The sequence below is a fragment of the Eptatretus burgeri genome, chromosome 20, assembly GCF_056783735.1.
Source record: "Eptatretus burgeri isolate ZD-2024b chromosome 20, Ebu_testis_v1, whole genome shotgun sequence".
NCBI classification, from domain to species: Eukaryota; Metazoa; Chordata; class Myxini; order Myxiniformes; family Myxinidae; genus Eptatretus; species Eptatretus burgeri.
In genome coordinates, this window is record NC_140980.1 from 2,765,218 (window position 1) to 2,784,508 (window position 19,291).

Here is a 19,291-nt window from a genome sequence, read left to right on the forward strand (position 1 = left end):
CGTAAATACACTGAATACTCGCTATTGGCTACTTCAAGGTCACGTGACGAAATACTTTGAATTCCGTGCCTCGTCGGCGCACTCCCAAGATTTGTAAACACGTCTGTTCTCCTTTTGAGGACCACAAGGGAGCAATGCTGGTTCATCCAGACATTCAGGCCGACGGAATCGACGAGACGGGTGATTGCATGCAAGAGTCAGCCATTGTCAAGTTCACCGGACTCCGGTAACCAGTGATCGTTCATCGTAACTTGCGTGAGGTCACGCGTTGGAAAAGGGGGGCTCCCGCGGTCTCGCCCTCACATCCTCCGTGCTTCAAACGCGTGTCTCCATGGACTCCCTATTTATCTTCTTGATGGACTTCCTATTTATCAGAGACCCAGCTTCCTCTCCAGCGTCGCTTCTGCATCACCTTCTCAAGCACCAGCATCACAGCAGCCTGAACTGCTGAACCTGCTGCAGGTGAACAATATCCTTGGAGAGCATGAGTTCACTCTGAGTCTGAGTGGATCTAATCACCAAGGACTGGGATCTCTGGTTGGGCTGCACGGTAATCAGCTCCCATCGAACGCCCTGAGTGAGGACAGCAGGGCCGCAGCAATCTGTACGTCTGGTCCAGGAGATTTGGTAAGATGCTTTCATGCGACGCAAGCACACGTACTTTTGGTATTTGGGCTGAAGTCGATGTTTCAGTTTTGTCACGATGTTTGTGGAACTGTTGTTTTTTAAAGCTTTTTTGCATTAAAAAAAAAAAAACATTTTCAATTGAGAAACTGCGTTCACACGATTTGGGAAGTTTTCAGTAACGTTGCTGCAAGTTGTCATGGTTACTGTCTGCACATGAGCCTCAACTGCTGCCTTCAGATCAGGTTCAGATCTGGGGTGTTCCTTGTGGACGTTATCCTGACAAGCTCGCCAGAGGAAAAACAAGGACAAATGTGTCCAAGAGCCGCGTCCTAAAGGCAATAACAACAACAACTTCCGATATTTCGTCACGTGCCTTGATTGAGCCAATAGCGAGACACATCACAGAGGTTCCTGTTCATGACGAGAAAATCGTGTATTTACGAAATTATAACACATTAAATGGAATAATCTTTAAATAGTAACGTGAACTTTTCGAAACTTTAAAGCAAATGTCCGGATATATTTAAAAGTTCATGATAGACGCTCTCAAAAGGCACCGTCAATGTGAGGATGTGTACAGATGTTTAGTATTGAAGGAGATCCGGATCCTGTATATAAAAGAGCCGAGTCCTAAAGGTTTTGTCTTCACCAGAAGAAGAAGAACAACCCGGAGCTCTCTTAGAGCCAACGTTCACTACGCGAGACGCGGCTAAAAATTCCAGCGGATTGAGGTCGGGCCATGTGGAGACCATTCATCCTCCATCCGCAAATCGAAAACTCGTTGACTGAATTTTTGACACAGAAAGGCAATTGTTTCGTTGGCTGCATGTGGGGTAGCACCGTCTTGCATGAACCACTGTCGCCGGAGGGCTTCGGTGCTCATCGATTGCTTCCTTCACACCGTACACTTCTTGGGCGACCGGACCTTCCCTTGTTGGTGTTGAGAATCGTCCCATCACTTTTGAACTTTTTCACGAGTTTCCAAGTGGCTGATTTGCTTGGCTTGTTTCTGGGATGCCCTCCATATTCAGCACATGGACCTCATCCGGACGGAAGCCATTGAATTGGTCTCAAAATACCACGTGACAATGTTTACTCTTTGCTCCGGAGAAAACGTCATTTTTTTTCCCAGAGAATACTTTGGTTTTGCTTGAATGACTTATCCAAAGATTATTGATCACCCCTGAAAAACAAAACAAAAAATTAAGGGAATCACTAAAAGTACAAAGCCTTCCCAAATGCCTCCTTCCACTTCCCCGGTACTTCCTGCATCTCCTGCCCATTCTCCACCACAACAGGCAGATCCATATTACCCCTCAAAGTCACCTTCCTACAAACCAGCTCCATCACCCTGATAATCATTGAAAACCTGAGTGGGCTGAGAGCGCTTCCCTGTCTCAAACCAAAGTTCTCACGAACTCATCAGACATCCCAGGACCAACCCAAACTCCTCCCTTCGTTCCCTCGTCCATCGCTTCAACCAACCTGACTTCTGCTTCCGGCACTCCCATCACTCAATGTTGCCATCACCATTTCTCTATGGACTCCAGGTCCACAAATCTCGATGCCATCTCACCTTGCACCTCCAACCTCTTCTCCAGCAGCTGTGTCAGTGTGAACATTCCATCCTCCATCCCCCTACTCTTTCTAAACCCCTGCTGCTCTTCTCCAATTTCCATCTCCACACTCTTCCTCATCGTCCCATCCAGAATCCTCTCCAGCACCTTCATGACATGACGAAGCAGTGTGATGTCCCTGTATTTCCCCAGTTTCCATACCCAGTGATTTCAGTGTCCCTGTACTGTACAACATTGCCAATTGAGGTGTTAATAACAGTGATTTTGGCATTAATAATGGAGAAGTCAAGAAAATAACCAAATACCAGGATCTCAAGAATGAAGTCAAAAGATCCTGGAAGCTGAAGAATGCTGCAGTTGTACCAGTGATAATTGGAGCGATGGAAACGACAAAGAGAACCATCCATCTCCTTCTCCATCTCCTCCTCCACTTTCCCCTATCTCTCTAATGTCTCTCTCTCTCTCTCTCTCCCTCTGTCTCTCTCTCTCTCTCTCTCTCTCTCTCTCTCTCTCTCTCTCTCTCTCTCTCTCTCTCTCTCTCTGTCTCTCTCTGACTCTAAATCTGGTAAATTTGCACAGGTAAATTTGTCCTCCTTACCTTCTCCCCCTCCCCCACCCCCCTCCCCAAATGGCAAGCCCTTCGTCAATATTCGCTATTACTGTTCAAACGCCATTGCATCAGTAAATTAATCCCCACTATTACATATTTATACGCAGCGACGCATTGCTCCGGCACATGCCCCCATACCTAACTGAACGATGGAGCGGGGTGGGGTGGGGGTGTGGGGTGTTGAATAGTTTGAAACGGTGAGTTGAGGTGATGCCAGTTAACGTTTATATAAAACTAGAAAGCTCCCCCCCCCTACCCCGTCCCATTCTTGCAAAGCACGTCCGCATCCGCTTTGGGGAAAAATAAAATTACGTGGGGAGTGAGGAGGGGGACATTGTTCGTGGGATGTTCACCGCAGCCTTTTTAGATGCTGAATATCCGAATGAAATAAAACAACACACGAGGAGGAAGATGAAAATCAAAAAGCAAAATGGAAAGCCTGTCGGCATTCAAAATGCAGCACCGCTTCTAATTCGGCTTCTTCTTCTTCAGAGGTATTCAGGGACGGACGCTTGCGGAAATTGAAACAGAGCTCCGATCAGCCGGGTGAATCTGCTCGTTGAAGAATAAGAAGAAAAAAAAAATTATGATTAGAAACATTGAGCACGGCAATCCACTGAAGTAGGTCATCATGGTACTGCAGTGAGACTGCGGTAGTAAAATTGGCAATTTTCTCCATCGAAATTTCCTGGATTTATCGGAATTTCTTTCAATGAGACCCCTTTAAACATCCTTTCCACTTCTGTGCTTCTTTGGCTTCCTAGATTGGGTCCTGAAGACCGACGGCCTTTGGGACGTCTTACATCGTCAGGATGTTGTCCGACTTGTGGGAGAGCAACTTGTCCAGGCACCAGTTTTCTTGCTCCACCACCAAACCCTTTGGTGTGTGCTCTCTTACCCTTGGGGATATGTTGCAGAAGCTTAAAGTCAGCCATCAGCGACTTCACATTCATCATGTTTTCCTTTGATCAATGACTGGCGCATCTGTGATTTTGTTTCACCTCAAAATATTTTTGAACGTTTTGGTAAAAACATCACTTTTGCATTGGAATCGATGATCTGCAGTCACATTTCACAGATCATTATTTGGTAACAGTCAACTCTAAATGAAGGATCATGAGTAATTACAAGTAATTAGAAGTGATTCAGTTCGCTTTCACTGTGAAATGACGAGCTTTAACCGCGTGAGGATCTATTTGGGACTCCTCCTCACAGCCAGACAAATGTGAAACCAATATATTGTTACGGATGTGGAGATAGATGTCGGCATTTCATGGGAAAGTTGGGATTGAATCGAGTTGTTTGCTCCGTGGACGTGGAGGAAACATCTCGATGTAATTAAGTCGGGAAACTGTGAGCTTAAGTGTTTAGTGTCACCACATGTGGGGTGGTGCGGTGTTAATTCGATAGGGATTAAGGACAATTCCCTCCATTATGCGATTGCCCCCTGTGACCTATTCCTACGTTTTTGCATTCACAAGCGAGCCAAGAAGGAGTTGCGTTTTTATACCAACAACAACCAAAACCACAAGCAAGCCAGGCGTGCCAAGCAGGCAGAAGCGCCGCCTTCCCGGGTTTCGTGCGAGCAAGCTACACCCCGGAGGTGGATGGTTGTTCGGTGTGACGTCGAGGAGAGATCGGGAGTGAACACACGAGTGGGGAGTGAGGGACGCTTGTGGTCGAGAGAGAGAACGTAGCTAGATGGCCTGTATGAACAGGGCTTTACGGCTGGATTTCCTTCGACGCGTGAAGGAGACGGCATGGTTCTCGTATTCATGTTGAGGCGATTTGGCTCGCAGACTGAGCAAGATGCTGACCATCGACTCTTGGCTGATCGTGAGAGACTGACCTTGAAGCCTCGTGTGTACCACCGAAGGGGACGGCGCCGTTCTGCAGTGCCGTGGATCGGCAAACGCGATCGACAGATAGCTACATGACGGTCTCTGAGCCCTGGTGTTGAATTCCGTCCACACGTGCAGGACGACGTGCCTCGATTCCAAACTTCCACAGAGACCATCTCTGGACAAGCAAAGTGCCAGAACAGAGGATTTTATTTTATTTTGTTTTCCCCTTGTCTGTATTTGTCTGTGTGTAGAGGCGCCTCGACTTTAGGTTTTATTTACTTCACGTTATTATGATTATTACATTTTGAATCAGGGGAGGGGAGCAGACTTGGAGTTGGGAGGGGAGCGGGATGCGGACATGATGTTGAGATCGGGGGAGGGGTGCAGACTTGGAGTTGGGAGGGGATCAGGATGCGGACCTGAGGTTGAGATATGTGGAGGGATGCGGACTTGGAGTTGGGAGGGTGGAGGGATGCGGACCTAAAGTTGAGATAGATGGAGGGATGCGGACTTGGAGATTCGTAGGGGTGAGAGATATGGAGTTGGGAGAAGAGAGCATGTGGACTTGGAGTTGGAAAGGGGGAGGGATGCAGACATGATGTTGAGATCAGGGGAGGGGAACAGACTTGGAGTTGGGAGGGGAGAGGGATGCGCACATGGAGGGTGGAGGGATGCGGACAGAAAGTTCAGATAGATGAAGGGATGCGGACTTGGAGGGGGGAGGTGTGAAGGATGCGGACTTGGAGTTGGTAGGCGGGAGGGATGCGGACATGAAATTGAGACAGATGGAGGGATGCGGACTTGGAGATTCCGTGGGATGAGAGATGTGGACGCGGAGTTGGAAGGGGAGGGCATGCTGACTTGGAGATGGTAGGGTGGAGGGATGCAGAGATGAAGATGAGATAGGGGAGGGATTTGGAGTTGGTGGGGTGGAGGGATGCAGACTTAGAGTTGAGATAAGGGGAGGGATGCGAACTTGGAGTTAGGAGGTGGAGGGATGCAGACGTGAAATTGAGATCGGGGAGGGATGCGGACTTTGAGTTGGAAGGGTGGAGGTATGCGGATCTGAAGTTGAGATAGATGGAGGGATTTGGAGTTGGAAGGGTGGAGGTATGTGGACATGTAGTTCAGATCGATGGAGAGATGCGGAGTTGAGAGGGGGGAGGGATGCGGATCTGAAGTTGAGATAGATGGAGGGATTTGGAGTTGGAAGGGTGGAGGTATGTGGACATGTAGTTCAGATCGATGGAGAGATGCGGAGTTGGGATGGGGGAGGGATGCGGAACTGAAGTTGAGATAGATGGAGGGATACAGACTAGGAGTTGAGAGGGGGTCGGGATGAGGACCTGAGGTTGAGATAAATGGAGGGATGCGGACTTGGAGTTTGGAGGGGGAGGGATGCGGGCTTGGAGGGTGGAGGGATGCAGGCATGATGTTGAGATAGGGGAGGGATACGGACTTGGAGGGGGAGGCATGCATACTTGGAGTTCGGAGGGGTAGGGATGTGGACCTGAGGTTGAGATATATGGAACGATGCGGACTTGGAGTTAGGAGGGGGGAGGGATGCGGCCATGAAGTTGAGATGGATGGAGGGATGCGGACTTGGAGTTAGGAGGGTGGAGGGATGCAGACATGATGTTGAGATAGGGGAGGGATACGGACTTGGAGTTAGGAGGGGGAGGCATGCGTACTTGGAGTTAGGAGGGGGGAGGGATGCGGACCTGAGGTTGAGATATATTGAACGATGCGGACTTGGGGTTAAGAGGGGGGAGGGATGCGGCCATGAAGTTGAGATGGATGGAGGGATGCGGACTTGGAGTTAGGGTGGGGGAGGGATGCAGACTTGCAGTTGGGAGGGTGGAGGGATGCAGAGATGAAGTTGAGATGGATGGAGGGAAGTGCACTTGGAGTTGGGAGGATGGAGTGATGCAGACTTGGGGTTAGGAGGGTGGAGTGATGCGGACTTGGAGTTAGGAGGACGGAGTGATGCAGACTTGGAGTTAGGAGGATGGAGTGATGCGGACTTGCAGTTGGGAGGATGGAGTGATGCAGACTTGGAGTTAGGAGGATGGAGCGATGCGGACTTGGAGTTGAGAGGGGGAGGGATGCGGACATGAAGTTGAGATAGATGGAGGGATGTGGATAGATGAGTTGGGAGGGTGGAGGGATGCAGACATGATGTTGAGATAGGGGAGGGATGCGGACTTGGAGTTAGGAGGGGGAGGGATGCGGACATGAAGTTGAGATAGATGGAGGGAAGCGGACTTGGAGTTAGGAGGGGGAGGGATGCAGACATGAAGTTGAGATAGATGGAGGGATGTGGACTTGGAGTGAGAAGGGGAGAGGGGATGCGGACATGAAGTTGAGATAGATGGAGGGATGCGGCCTTGGAGTTAGGAGGGGGGAGGGATGCGGACATGAAGTTGAGATAGATGGAGGGATGTGGATAGATGAGTTGGGAGGGTGGAGGGATGCAGACATGATGTTGAGATAGGGGGAGGGATACGGACTTCGAGTTGAGATTAGGGGAGGGCCGAGGACATCCCGAGACCCTTTGGGATTTCTTTGTTAACACAACTACAACATTTGAAGAATCCCGAGTCAGGGTGTCCGCTTTTACTTTTTTTCTCCCACAACCGGTTCCTTTTTACATTTGTTTCGAGTTAAAAGTAAAACCTTTTCAGTAGTTACTAAAACAGCTGTTTACCTCAACGTTTAAGTAGTTTTAACAAACCGTTGTAAATTAATAAAACGTTAAATACTCTTTTACTCTCTTCAGGCGCATCTCCATGACGACGTGACGTCATGACGCCATGACGCCTGTGAAAGCGTTAATTTGTAACCGAAGGTTTGTTGTGTTCGTGTTCGTGAAGATTTCCTTTCATCCACTAAAACATGGCGAGTTCGGACCTCAGACCTCTCGGTTTAATTAAGTTTGGTTGGTTTGGGTCGTCACACGACCCGCGACCACCCACACGTCCCTCCATTCCCACGGACCCTCCATCAGCGGCCTCCTCTCCCTCACATACACCGGTTGTTCGTTGTTTCTCGAATCCTCAGTTCCCGGTAAACATTTTGATTATTTCGCGAATTTACGATCCATTTAATTTTTTTTCCCCGGAAGTGCATTTCCGGTCACGTCTTGTTAACGTGAAGCGATCACAACGAGCAATATATTTATTATGTTAATGTTGACCAATCGTGTGCTCAAGATGAACGCACACACGTGATCTTCGTTGACCAATAAGCTTTGAGCGATGGGGTTTCCGGCTCTCTGAGAGGAAACCAGACCCGGAGCTGAGAACTTTGGGTGATTCGGGACTCAGACCTGTCGGTGATATTTATTTATTTACAAGGAACTTTTATGGAGCCGAAAACGATGATATAGCACGAAATGTCAAAACGTTGTGGACGCGTTCGGACGAGACTCGGTGGATCAGTCGGGTTGGTGATCAAAACAAGGCGATTCGATTTGGCTTCAGGTCCGAATCCGGGTCCGGCCTATCAGGGGGAGACAAATCCGGGTCCGGCCTCTCAGGGGGAGACAAATCCCGGTCAGAATCCGGGTCCGGCCTCTCAGGGGGAGACAAATCCGGGTCCGGCCTATCAGGGGGAAACAAATTGGGAGACAAGTCCGAATCCGGGTCCAGCCTATCAGGGGGAGTCAAATCTGGGTCCGGCCTATCAGGGGGAGACAAATTCGAGTCCGGCCTCTCAGTGGGAGACAAATTGGGAGACAAATCCGGGTCCGGCCTATCAGGGGGAGACAAATTCGAGTCCGGCCTCTCAGTGGGAGACAAATTGGGAGACAAATCCGAGTCCGGCCTCTCAGTGGGAGACAAATTGGGAGACAAATCCGAGTCCGGCCTCTCAGTGGGAGACAAATTGGGAGACAAATCCGAGTCCGGCCTCTCAGTGGGAGACAAATTGGGAGACAAATCCGAGTCCGGCCTCTCAGTGGGAGACAAATTGGGAGACAAATCCGGCTCCGGCCTATCAGGGGGAGACAAATTGGGAGACAAATCCGAGTCCGGCCTCTCAGGGGGAGACAAATTGGGAGACAAATCCAAATCAGGCCTCTCAGTGGGAGACAAATTGGGAGACAAATCCGAATCAGGCCTCTCAGGGGGAGACAAATTGGGAGACAAATCCAAGTCCGGTCTCTCAGTGGGAGACAAATTGGGAGACAAATCCGAGTCCGGCCTCTCAGTGGGAGACAAATCTGAGTCAGGCCTATCAGGGGGACACAAATCCGAGTCCGGCCTCTCAGTCGGAGACAAATTGGGAGACAAATCCAAGTCAGGCCTCTCAGTGGGAGACAAATTGGGAGACAAATCCGAATCAGGCCTCTCAAGGGGAGACAAATTGGGCGACAAATCTGAGTCAGGCCTCTCAGTGGGAAAAAAATTGGGAGACAAATCCGGGTCAGGCCTCTCAGTGGGAGACAAATTGGGAGACAAATCCGAGTCCGGCCTCTCAGTGGGAGACAAATTGGGAGACAAATCCGAGTCCGGCCTCTCAGTGGGAGACAAATTGGGAGACAAATCCGAATCAGGCCTCTCAAGGGGAGACAAATTGGGAGACAAATCCAAGTCCGGTCTCTCAGTGGGAGACAAATTGGGAGACAAATCCGAATCAGGCCTCTCAAGGGGAGACAAATTGGGAGACAAATCTGAGTCAGGCCTCTCAGTGGGAAAAAAATTGGGAGACAAATCCGGGTCAGGCCTCTCAGTGGGAGACAAATTGGGAGACAAATCCGAGTCCGGCCTCTCAGTGGGAGACAAATTGGGAGACAAATCCGAGTCCGGCCTCTCAGTGGGAGACAAATTGGGAGACAAATCCGAATCAGGCCTCTCAAGGGGAGACAAATTGGGAGACAAATCCAAGTCCGGTCTCTCAGTGGGAGACAAATTGGGAGACAAATCCGAGTCCGGCCTCTCAGTGGGAGACAAATCTGAGTCAGGCCTATCAGGGGGACACAAATCCGAGTCCGGCCTCTCAGTCGGAGACAAATTGGGAGACAAATCCAAGTCAGGCCTCTCAGTGGGAGACAAATTGGGAGACAAATCCGAATCAGGCCTCTCAAGGGGAGACAAATTGGGAGACAAATCTGAGTCAGGCCTCTCAGTGGGAAAAAAATTGGGAGACAAATCCGGGTCAGGCCTCTCAGTGGGAGACAAATCCGGGTCAGGCCTCTCAGTGGGAGACAAATTGGGAGACAAATCCGAGTCCGGCCTCTCAGTGGGAGACAAATTGGGAGACAAATCTGAGTCAGGCCTCTCAGGGGGAGACAAATCCAAATCAGGCCTCTCAGTGGGAGACAAATTGGGAGACAAATCCGAATCAGGCCTCTCAGGGGGAGACAAATTGGGAGACAAATCCAAGTCCGGTCTCTCAGTGGGAGACAAATTGGGAGACAAATCCGAGTCCGGCCTCTCAGTCGGAGACAAATTGGGAGACAAATCCAAGTCAGGCCTCTCAGTGGGAGACAAATTGGGAGACAAATCCGGATCAGGCCTCTCAAGGGGAGACAAATTGGGAGACAAATCCGAGTCCGGCCTCTCAGTGGGAAAAAAATTGGGAGACAAATCCGGGTCAGGCCTCTCAGTGGGAGATAAATTGGGAGACAAATCCGAGTCCGGCCTCTCAGTGGGAGACAAATTGGGAGACAAATCTGAGTCAGGCCTCTCAGGGGGAGACAAATCCGAGTCCGGCCTCTCAGTGGGAAAAAAATTGGGAGACAAATCCGGGTCAGGCCTCTCAGTGGGAGACAAATTGGGAGACAAATCCGAGTCCGGCCTCTCAGTGGGAGACAAATTGGGAGACAAATCCGAGTCAGGCCTCTCAAGGGAAGACGAATCCGAGTCCGGCCTCTCAGTGGGAGAAAAATTGGGAGACAAATCCGAGTCAGGCCTCTCAGGGGGAGACGAATCCGAGTCCGGCCTCTCAGTGGGAGACAAATCCGAGTCAGGCCTCTCAGGGGGAGACGAATCCGAGTCCGGCCTCTCAGGGGGAGACAAATCCATGTCAGGCCTATCAGGGGGAGACAAATCCGAGTCCGGCCTCTCAGTGGGAGACAAATTGGGAGACAAATCCGAGTCCGGCCTCTCAGTGGGAGACAAATTGGGAGACAAATCCGAGTCAGGCCTCTCAGGGGGAGACAAATCCGAGTCCGGCCTCTCAGGGGGAGACAAATCCGAGTCCGGCCTCTCAGGGGGAGACAAATCCGAGTCCGGCCTCTCAGTGGGAGACAAATTGGGAGACAAATCCGAGTCAGGCCTCTCAAGGGGTGACAAATCCGAGTTAGGCCTCTCAGTGGGAGACAAATTGGGAGACAAATCTGAGTCAGGCCTATCAGGGGGACACAAATCCGAGTCCGGCCTCTCAGTCGGAGACAAATTGGGAGACGAATCCGAGTCCGGCCTCTCAGTGGGAGACAAATCCGAGTCAGGCCTCTCAGGGGGAGACGAATCCGAGTCCGGCCTCTCAGGGGGAGACAAATCCATGTCAGGCCTATCAGGGGGAGACAAATCCGAGTCCGGCCTCTCAGTGGGAGACAAATTGGGAGACAAATCCGAGTCAGGCCTCTCAGGGGGAGACAAATTGGGAGACAAATCCGAGTCAGGCCTCTCAGGGGGAGACAAATCCGAGTCCGGCCTCTCAGTGGGAGACAAATTGGGAGACAAATCCGTGTCAGGCCTCTCAGGGGGAGACAAATCCGAGTCCGGCCTCTCAGGGGGAGACAAATCCGAGTCCGGCCTCTCAGTGGGAGACAAATCCGAGTCAGGCCTCTCAGGGGGAGACAAATCCGAGTCCGGCCTCTCAGTGGGAGACAAATTGGGAGACAAATCCGAGTCAGGCCTCTCAGGGGGAGACAAATCCGAGTCCGGCCTCTCAGGGGGAGACAAATTCGTGTCAGGCCTATCAAGGGGAGACAAATCCGAGTCCGGCCTCTCAGTGGGAGACCAATTGGGAGACAAATCCGAGTCCGGCATCTCAGTGGGAGACAAATTGGGAGACAAATCCGAGTCTGGCATATCAAGGGGAGACAAATCCGAGTCCAGCCTCTCAGGGGGAGACAAATCCGAGTCCGGCCTCTCAGGGGGAGACAAATCCATTTCAGGCCTATCAGGGGGCGACAAATCCGAGTCCGGCCTCTCAGTGGGAGACAAATTGGAAGAAAATCCGAATCAGGCCTCTCAGGGGGAGACAAATCCGAGTCCGGCCTCTCAGGGGGAGACAAATCCATTTCAGGCCTATCAGGGGGAGACAAATCCGAGTCCGGTCTCTCAGTGGGAGACAAATTGGGAGACATATCCGAGTCAGGCCTCTCAGGGGGAGACAAATCCATGGCAGGCCTATCAGGGGGAGACAAATCCGAGTCCGGCCTCTCAGTGGGAGACAAATTGGGAGACAAATGTCTCTCAGTGGGAGACAAATTGGGAGACAAATCCGGGTCCGGCCTATCAGGGGGAGACAAATCCGAGTCCGGCCTATCAGGGAGAGACAAATCTGAGTCTGGCCTCTCAGTGGGAGACAAATTGGGAGACAAATCCGGGTCCGGCCTCTCAGTGGGAGACAAATCCGGGTCCGGCCTCTCAGTGGGAGACAAATCCGGGTCCGGCCTATCAGACGGAGACAAATCCGAGTCCGGCCTATCAGGGGGAGACAAATCTGAGTCCGGCCTCTCAGTGGGAGACAAATTAGGAGACAAATCCGAGTCAGGCCTCTCAGTGGGAGACAAATCCGAGTCCGGCCTCTCAGTTGGAGACAAATCCGAGTCCGGCCTCTCAGTGGGAGACAAATTGGGAGACAAATCCGAGTCCGGCCTCTCAGTGGGAGACAAATTGGGAGACAAATCCGGGTCCGGCCTATCAGGGGGAGACAAATCCGAGTCCGGCCTCTCAGTGGGAGACAAATCTGAGTTCGGCCCCTCAGTGGGAGACAAATTGGGCGACAAATCCGGGTCCGGCCTATCAGACGGAGACAAATCCGAGTCCGGCCTATCAGGGGGAGACAAATCTGAGTCCGGCCTCTCAGTGGGAGACAAATTAGGAGACAAATCCGAGTCAGGCCTCTCAGGTGGAGCAAATTGGGAGACAAATTTGGAGACAAATCCGAGTCCGGCCTCTCAGTGGGAGACAAATTGGGAGACAAATCCGATTCCGGCCTCTCAGTTGGAGACAAATCCGAGTCTGGCCTCTCAGTTGGAGACAAATCCGAGTCCGGCCTCTCAGTGGGAGACAAATCCTAGTCTGGCCTTGCAGTGGGAGACAAATCCTAGTCTGGCCTTGCAGTGGGAGACAAATCCGAGACCGGCCTCTCAGTGGGAGACAAATCCGAGTCCGGCCTCTCAGTGGAAGACAAATCCGGGTCCGGCCTCTCAGTGGGAGACAAATCCAGGTCCGGCCTCTCAGTGGGAGACAAAACGTTGACCCTGGTGGAAAGATGATCCCTTCCGATTGTGTGTAATACATCGATTGGTAAACAATGACGGCTAATGGGGGTAACTTTTTGGGAAACCTGACGGACGTTCGTCACTCGAATGGGTTTGTGACTGGTCGTGTTTGGGTGTTGGTATCAGGGTGGTGGTTTGTGGGTGTTTGTGTGTCGGTGGTGGTTTTTGGGTGTCCGTGTGTCGGTGCTGGTGCTTTGGAGCTAGTTTGTGGGTGTTGGTGTCAGGGTGGTGGTTTGTAGGTTTTGGTGTGTCGGTGGTGGTTTGTAGGTGTTGGTTTGTCAGTGATGGTGCTTTGGAGCTGGTTTGTGGGTGTTGGTGTCAGGGTGGTGGTTTGTAGGTGTTGGTGTGTCGGTGATGGTGCTTTGGAGCTGGTTTGTGGGTGTTGGTGTCAGGGTGGTGGTTTGTCGGTGTTGGTGTGTCGGTGGTGGTGTTTTGGATCTGGTTTGGAGGTGTTGATGTGTCAATGGTGGTGCTTTGGAGCTGGTTTGTAGGTGTCGGGGTGGCGGTTTGTGGGTGTTGGTGTGGTGGTGCTTTGGAGCTGGTTTGTGGGTGTTGGTGTCAGGGTGGTGGTTTGTAGGTGTTGGTGTGTCGGTGGTTGTGCTTTGGAGCTGCTTTGTGGGTGTTGTTGTCAGGGTGGTGGTTTGTGGGTGTTGGTGTGTCGGTGGTGGTGCTTTCGAGCTTGTTTGTGGGTGTTGGTGTCAGGGTGGTGGTTTGTGGGTGTTTGTGTTTCATTGGTGGTGCTTTGGAGCTGGTTTGTAGGTGTTGGTGTGTTGGTGGTTGTGCTTTGTAGCTGGTTTGTGGGTGTTGGTGTCGGGGTGGTGGTTTGTTCGTTATTGGTGGAACTTTTTGTCATTTTTCAAATTTGCTTTTTGTGGGAAGCGTGTGAATTTACAATGGCGTGCCATCGACTTCGCTCCCGTCAATACTGCCTTGAGGACTGTAAAATACAAATCGCCTTCATAATACTTCCAAAAATCATGCAATACATTGATAAATACCATGCGGGTATTAGAGGACGGGACATGTATATCATGGTGAAAAAGATACCGCCAAATGTCTATGATGTACGATGCTGATTGACGCTCCGTTTGATAGTAATCAATAAAACATCCATCTCCTAAATTGGGACTCAACGTCGTCTTATTACAGTGTATAAGGGTCGTTGGTGTATAAGACTGCTTCAGCAGAGCTAAACTTAGTTGTTTTGTTTTTTTAATCTTGAAAATCATCATCGCTTTCATCAATGCTTCACACATTAAATCCTTCCTCTTCTCCGATGGCTTGAATTCCGATCATCAATTTGGTTTCAGACCAGGTTACTCCACCCTGGATATGCTGCTTCTGCTCTCCCAACAATGGATGGAGGTCCTCAATGCCAGACATGAAATCTTAGCCATATCCCGAGACATATCACGGTCTGACACTTTTGATGCGGTCGGACACCCTGTCCTACTCACTAAACTCTCTTCCCATGGTATCCAAGGCCATCTCCATTCGTGGCTCGCAGACTTCCTCTCCTGTCTCAGCCAACGCGTGGCCCTAAATGGAGTTCTCTCAATCACTCGTCCTATCCAGGTTGGAGTTCCTCAAAGCTCACGGGGTTTGCTTTTGTCTGCAGCCTGATGGAGTACTGCTCTCCCCTCTGGGCTGGTGCTCCTGCCTCCCACCTCTCTCGGCTTCAGACCGTGGAAACCAAGGCATTTCGGATCACTGGCATCTCCCGCGATGAGGCTGAGACTTTGGTCCTCTCACTCTCTCACCGCAGGCAGGTCGGTGGTCTTTCTGTCTTCTACCGTCTCCTCTCCAGTTTTGCCCCCCTGCTCTCTCTGCGATTTGTCCCCACCATATTTCTGCAAGGCGCTCAAGGTCCCCCAACAACCCCCTTCTGGTAAAACTACCAAAATCACGAATCACTGCTCACCTTCACTCTTTCATTCCTCTTTTTCCCCGTCTTTGGAATAAACTCCCTCACTCTCAATCCCATTCTTCCCTCCAGGCCTTCAAAGCAGTTGTTCACCACCACCATTGATTGGAGGTTGTGGAAGGTGAAGGGTCCACATCATTGTTGGTGATGTGGTTGTGCACAAATGGGGAGAAAAGTGTTGCTGGGACAGTGGGACTTCCTTGACCACCACGACAGGTACTGTAAGAGGGAGTTTCTCCACGAGGACACACCTTGATCCAGTACCAAAAGGCAAAGCATTTCAAGTGTTGCATTCGCCGCAAGCACCTGTGCACCGGACTACACCTTGTCAACCACTGTGAGCAGGTAACCCCAATTACCAATTGTACCATACCTGCACTTCATTGCATTTAGAATTTAGATGATTGCCAGTTAGCAGCATGTCATTACAGGTGATTTACTGAATACGGAGAGCCAATCAAGGTCGTGCTTCGTGTTGGCACGTGCCCTCTTTAGGTGTACAAGCAAACCTTTCCAGGTGTTCCAAGAGGACATTGAAGAACGAGAAATGGTCTGACAGCGGCGATGGTCGATCTCAGGCGGACACGACAACCTGCGCAGGTATCCGTGGCATCCCCAGCCGCATCGCTTGTTGTTTTTGTCTCATCCTGTTGTTCCTGCTGTGCACGGATCTATTGTTGGTCAGTGGTTTGTTGTTATTAACAGCAAACAATAGTTGACCACACTGTGCAGACAGGTTTGTCTCAATAACACAGTAATTTAACTTAAGGGTTAAAGTGGTGAGCTTAAGATCTTAAGGTCTTGAGTTCATCCCCTGTTGGGCCGTTGAAATAACACCAGGTGGTGATATGAATTACCTTCGCTTGGGATCCACTGGAACCCGATCAGGATGGAACTCTGACCCGCTCACGAGGCGTTCCCACTTCGGCACTGGGGAGGACTGGGATGCTGTTGTTGTTTGTTGTTGTTGTTTGTTGTTATGGCCGTCCCATCCTTGATAACGATGTTCACATGAAACCAGATGGAGGATGTTGTTTCCCCCACGCACTCCACCGAGTACCGTTCCCGTTATAAAGAGTGACGATCCCCCATCATAACAGTGATGTTCATCAGAACTTCAGACACAGAAACAGATTGCAGTTGGAAAAGGCTGCTGAACGTCACATCCCATAGACTGCGTCCTTCGCAATGCGGCGCCCCCCGTCTCCCACGGGACAAGAACTGTTGTGGGTGTTGCAACGAGATCTTGCAGATCTGGCATCACCTGTTATAATCATATATCTGGCATAACCAGACACGCATTCTCAGACACGCACGGGGGGAGGGTGGTTGTTGCCCCCTCCCACCGGACCACCCCTCGTCCAATCAGGAAGCTCATCACCTCAGGCTGGCTCCGCCTTAGCCAGATGGAGTGTTCGGCCCGACCAATGAGGGGCGGCCACTAGTCGCCCGACAACCACTCGCCCAATCCGGAGGCGAGTTCCTCAGAGCGGTTAGCTCAACCTGCGGGGGGGGAAGGATAAGTGAAGGTGGCGGGCCGTCGTGATCGGAGAAGAAGCCTCGTCGCCTGCTGGCGTTCTCGTCTACCCGCGGGTACTCGTCTCGTCTGGTCCGTTGCACGGCTGGCGTCCCCCCCCCACGAACCAGCTCGTCTCGACCAGACCGCACGAGGTAGACAGGTGCAGGAGTAGGCTCCTGCCCTCAGCTCGCCTTCCCTCCCGAGCTGAAGGGCCAAATAAAGGCTGCAGCCACCATTTCTTTGAGTGTGTGTGTGTCAGTCTGATAAGTAGAATTAAGTGCTTTTGCTCATTGTACATTGCCTGCCCGATATTGGTGATTAAATCTGCACTGTGTCTTATTATTGTAAATAAATATCTGTTAAATGTTCCAGTTCGTTGCCTGTCGTTTCTACCATTGGCCCAGCACGGTGCGTTTTGAGAATTAGGGAGGCCGTTTGGGCCGGTAAGTTGTCATTGGTACGGGCGCAGCTCTGGTAACTCGGGCTCGGTACGGCGGACCCGAGCCGGTACATGCGATTCGGTTCGGACAGAGTCGGCCGAAGGTGTGGCTTTCCCGGGAGCGAGACGGCGTGAGTACTTAGGTAAATTGGAATAGACAAGTGGACCCCACCTCACGCCGTCAAAATATTGGCGACCACGGTCCTTTAAGTGGCCCGTCGACTCCGGAGTTATCCGGGGTGACGACCTTTCAATTCCGGGTGTTTGGCAGGAGACGGCCCAACTGCTCCGTCTGGCGTTCGACCTCGCTACCGAACCCGGCACCACAACAATATGATCTTTTCCAACGCGTGACCTCACGCAGGTTACGATGAACGATCACTGGTTACCAGTCTGGTGAACTTGACAATGGCTGACTCCGGCATGCAATAATCCATCTCGTCGATTCCGTCGGCCTGAATGTCTGGATGAAGTCGCATTGCTCCCCTTGTGGTCCTCAAAAGGATAACAGACTTGTTTACAAATCTTGGGAATGCACCGAGGAGGCACGGAATTCAAAGTATTTCGTCACGTGACCTTGACGTAGCCAATAGCGAGACACGTAATGGAGGCTCCTCCTTATTGGCGAGCAAACAGTGTATTTACGAAATAACTAAACTTTTAAAATAGGATAACTTTTCAAAAGTGACGTGAACTTTTCCAAACTTTAATGTAAATGTCAGAATACATGTATTTAAATGTTCATTGAAGTCGTTCTCAACAGGTACCCTCAATGTGAGGATGCCTCCAGGTGCTTATCATTTAAGACGATCCGGATACTTCATATTTTATATTATAAGTGGTTTTATTATTATTAATGGTTCTGTGAGTGGAAGTGGCTGCGATCCACTTCATTTACCTTATCTTTGGAATGGGGTGTCTCCTGTTCTCCACGTAGATCAACAACCCCACAGATCCTGGGACGCCGGGGGGAAAAATGGGGTTGTAACCCGGGACCCCCGGGGGAAAAATGGGGTTGTAACCCGGGACAATGATGTTCACGAATGTCTTTCTCCTGCATGAGATTAATGTCCAAGGTCCACTCTGAGCCTTACATCGATGTGAAAATATAGAAATGCACACTCTCACTCCCTTCACAGCGTTGGCCCTGACCTGACCTGACATGTGAGGCATTGTGCTGGGCTTGAGACCCTGAAATGGAAACCGATTTGCAGCAAATGTACACCCATGGCAGTGAACCCCAAGACAGCGACACAAGAAGAGTTCCAAGGAGTTGATTTTCCCATTCACGAATTTCTAACATTTCAGTCATTCTGAACGACTCCTCATATGTTTTCGTTGCATTCTCACGCTGTTTAACATGTTTTTACTACATCCCACCAACACACATTATATGGAGATCATGGTCCATTTCGAGGACCTCCGTCCGAACAACATGCTTTACATGGAGACCACGGTCCATTTCGAGGGCCTCCATCCGAACAACATACTGTTACGGTTGTGGAGGTAGATGGAGGAATTTCAGAGGAAAGTTAGGATTGAAAAGAATTGTTTGGTCCGTGGTCGTGTAGGAAACATCTTGATGTAATTAAGTCGGGAAACTGTGAGCTTAAGTGTTATGTGTCACCACAGTGGGGTTGGGAGGTCGTGGTGTGGTGTTAGTTCGACAGGGTTCAAGGCCAAGTTCTCGAGGATGTGATTACCCCTCCGTGACTTTTTCCTGTTTCTTTGCATCACGAACCAGCAATGGACCATTACAACCGAGCTGCATGACCAAGTCGAAAGAACCCAGTCCTTGGTGATTCGATCCACTCAGACTCAGAGTGAACTCATGCTCTCCAAGGATATTGTTCACCTGCAGCAGGCTCAGCAGCTCAGGCTGCTGTGATGCTGGTGCTCGAGAAGGTGATGCAGAAGCGACGCTGGAGAGGAAGCCGGGTCTCTGATAAATAGGGAGTCCATGAAGACACGCGTTTGAAGCACGGAGGATGTGAGGGCAAGACCGCGGGAGCTTCATGAAGCGAAGCCACACGAGGAAGAATAAATGCTTTTGATATCTGTGCCTTGCGGTGACTCTGGATCTTGGTTTGTTGGAACTTGTGGGCCAAAGGTCGGACCCTCACCTCGGAGCTGTTGAGTCCGGGTTTGAATCCTGACCAACCTATAAATGTAATCCTGGTGTTTCACATGCAGGGTGAGGCATAAATGTGTCCGCTGCCTTTTTGATGGGATGGTTAAGCCGGATGTCCAGTCTGCTAGCATTATCGCATTGGCTGGTGGACGTTGAAGATCC

At 50.8% G+C, this 19,291-nt stretch overlaps 1 protein-coding gene across 1 annotated transcript; it reads left to right on the plus strand.

Annotated features, from left to right (window-relative positions):
- Window positions 1–134: 134 nt before the first annotated feature.
- LOC147008328 (uncharacterized) lies at window positions 135–16,912 on the plus strand. The gene is made up of 4 exons (XM_085865308.1): window positions 135–226; window positions 396–604; window positions 8,659–15,385; window positions 15,536–16,912. Exons 1-3 carry the CDS (start codon window positions 135–137, stop codon window positions 12,363–12,365), a joined length of 4,008 nt encoding a protein of 1,335 aa, XP_085721434.1. The 3' UTR covers window positions 12,366–15,385; window positions 15,536–16,912.
- Window positions 16,913–19,291: the final 2,379 nt, after the last annotated feature.